Source organism: Stegastes partitus, unplaced genomic scaffold (genome assembly GCF_000690725.1).
Source record: "Stegastes partitus isolate 25-593 unplaced genomic scaffold, Stegastes_partitus-1.0.2 Scaffold1452, whole genome shotgun sequence".
Classification (NCBI taxonomy): Eukaryota; Metazoa; Chordata; class Actinopteri; family Pomacentridae; genus Stegastes; species Stegastes partitus.
This window is the reverse complement of record NW_007579183.1, coordinates 38,483-41,014: the sequence shown is the minus strand read 5'-3', so window position 1 is coordinate 41,014 and position 2,532 is coordinate 38,483. Positions and strand designations below refer to the sequence as shown.

The 2,532-nt window shown below is 43.5% G+C and overlaps 1 protein-coding gene across 1 annotated transcript in view; it reads left to right on the top strand.

Moving 5' to 3' along the window:
* LOC103370616 (disabled homolog 2-interacting protein-like) overlaps positions 1-2,532 on the top strand; it is a 24,251-nt gene that overhangs the window by 14,241 nt on the left and 7,478 nt on the right. Inside the window, exons 6-7 of the mRNA XM_008299734.1 lie at positions 1,857-2,001; positions 2,368-2,532. The exon at positions 2,368-2,532 is cut by the window's right edge and continues 4 nt beyond it. Coding sequence (XP_008297956.1) covers positions 1,857-2,001; positions 2,368-2,532 — 310 coding nt within the window. The remainder of the gene's footprint in view (positions 1-1,856; positions 2,002-2,367) is intronic.

Genomic DNA, 2,532 nt, shown 5'->3' with positions numbered 1-2,532 from the left:
ACACTGAACAAGAAGCACAAACATCAGCACAAATCAGGACATTAGCTGCTTTAACGGCAGCTAATGCTACGCTAACAGCTAACAGCTAAGTTAGGGGGCAGCCACAGATTAACCAGAAACAGTGCGTTTAAAACAGTAAGTAGTAAGGTTTTAATATATGGACCTGAGTGAGGAATATAAGTTACAGAACAGAGAAGGAAAACAGAACCGACAGAACTGTTATCGATCGATAAGGAAACAAATCCAACCATGACACTGATTTCATCACCTCTGTTGCCAGTCATTCTAAATGTGGTTAATTAACTAATTAATGAAATAGTTAGGTCCTGAGTGACAGCTTCTGCCATCAGATGCTTTAATGTAATTGTGAGATGCCAAAATGTGAATGACGATGAGACAGGGCTGTTATTGGCTCACTGTGTCCATGGAAACGTTCTGTTTCCTGTTAGTGGTGAGAGCTTTCAAAATGCTGTTTTTATAGGAAGACCCTTGTGTTGATGTTAAAGCTCAACAACACGTCACTGTCCCTGTTCTATTCAATGTAATTACATTTATATAACAACAATTTACCACATGGGTTTTTCACAGCACTTCCCATAGTGAGGTGAAGACCCTACACATTTTGAACATGAAACCCAACGAATCCAGTTCTACCTCAGAAACTCTGGACCCACCAGTAGACCTGCAGTCTGAGAGCGAAGGGCTCTGTTTGGATGATGCGGTACCATAAGGTCTGTAAGGTCACATGGAGCTGGAGATGGAGAACCCACGCTGCACGGGGAGAACATGGAGACTCCACGCAGAAAGATCCCGGGTGTCCTCACCGGGACGTGAACCGGCGACCTTCTAGCTGTGAGGCGACGGTGCTAACCACTGAGACACCTGCAGCAGACGAAATGAAATTGTAAAATTGTTTAAAAAAAAAAAAAGAAAAGAAAAATGTAAATTGAATGACATCCTGGTCAGAGATACCTCCAAGGTTCTGTACAGTAGAACTGGAGGCCAAGGAGATGCCATCTAGAGCAGCTTTCTGGTTCCAGAGTGTGTTTCTGAGGTGTTTAGGGCCAAATGCAAGAACCTTAGTTTGTTTGGATTTAAATGAAGGAGATTCCAGGTCATCCAGGCCTTTATGTCCTTCAGACATGTTGGAGTCTGACCAGCTGATTGGTTTCATTTGACTTTATACATAAATATAACTGGGTGTCGTCTGCATAACAGTGTAAATGTCTGCAGTGCTTCCTGAACGAACTCTGCTGCAGGTGGAAGAACCATCATTAACATGAACAAACTGGAATCTGTCTGATAAATATGATGTAAACCAGTTCAGTGCAGTTCCTTTAAGTCCAGTAAACATTCCAGTCTCTGTATTCAGATGCTGTGATCCACTGGATCAGATACAGAACTGAGATCCAGTAGAACCAGTACAGAAACTAGTGAGATCCAGTAGAACCAGTATAGGGTTTTGGGGATGTGGTTCTGGATCCAGAGCAGCTTCAGTAGTGGTTTTAATACGGCAACATCCGAATCAACTTTATTGGCCAAGTGTGTACACGCTCTGTGTTTACAGTAATCAGAGTACTGAAGACAGGGTAGAAGCTGAGGAAATAGACCAGAACAACATAAATAAACTAGAGCAATCAATATTGTAAATAACAACATAAAAACAAACATTAAAGTTGTGTTAATAAACAGGTTGATGGTTCTGATACCGGAGCATTAATTAAAGAACAGTCTGGTTCTGACGGTTCTAACCGACCAGTTGCTGCTTTAGAAGAAGGTTGATTCAGACGAAATACAGACTGTAGCACACTAACACTGTGTGTGTGTGTGTGTGTGTGTGTGTGTGTGTGTTGCAGGTGTGTGATGCGGCGGCTGCGTTGTGGTAGCCAGGAGTCGTTGCTAAGCGCCGGCTGTGTGTCGTCTCTGGAGCTCAGAATGGACCAATCAGTGATCATCAAACCAGTTCACTCCTCCCTACTGGGACAGGACTACTGCTTCGAGGTACTAGTACTACACTGTACTACACACTGCATACAGGACTACTGCTTCGAGGTACAACACCACTACATCATACTACACAGAGTACTGCACTCGGCACGTCATCAGTATCATCATGGTAGAATCTGCACAACAGTTCTTTGCACTGATTGCATCTTGCACTTACTAATACTGCACTTATTCTTAACACTGTATTTATTAAATTTTCATCCTTTGTATAAATTATACATATTGTTATTGTTATTATTATGTATATGTTTCCTGCTGCTGTTCCCCTGGCATGGCGAGAAATAAAGGATTATCATATCTTATCTTACACTCTGTGAACCTGGCATTTCCATGGCGATGACCTGACCTTGTGTCTCCTAGGTAACGACCTCGACAGGCACCAAATGTTTCTCGTGTCGCTCGGCGGCAGAACGAGACAAATGGATGGAGAACCTGCGACGAGCCGTTCACCCCAACAAGGACAACAGCCGCCGGCTGGAGAACGTTCTGACAGTGTGGGTGATCGAGGCTAAGGACCTGCCCGCC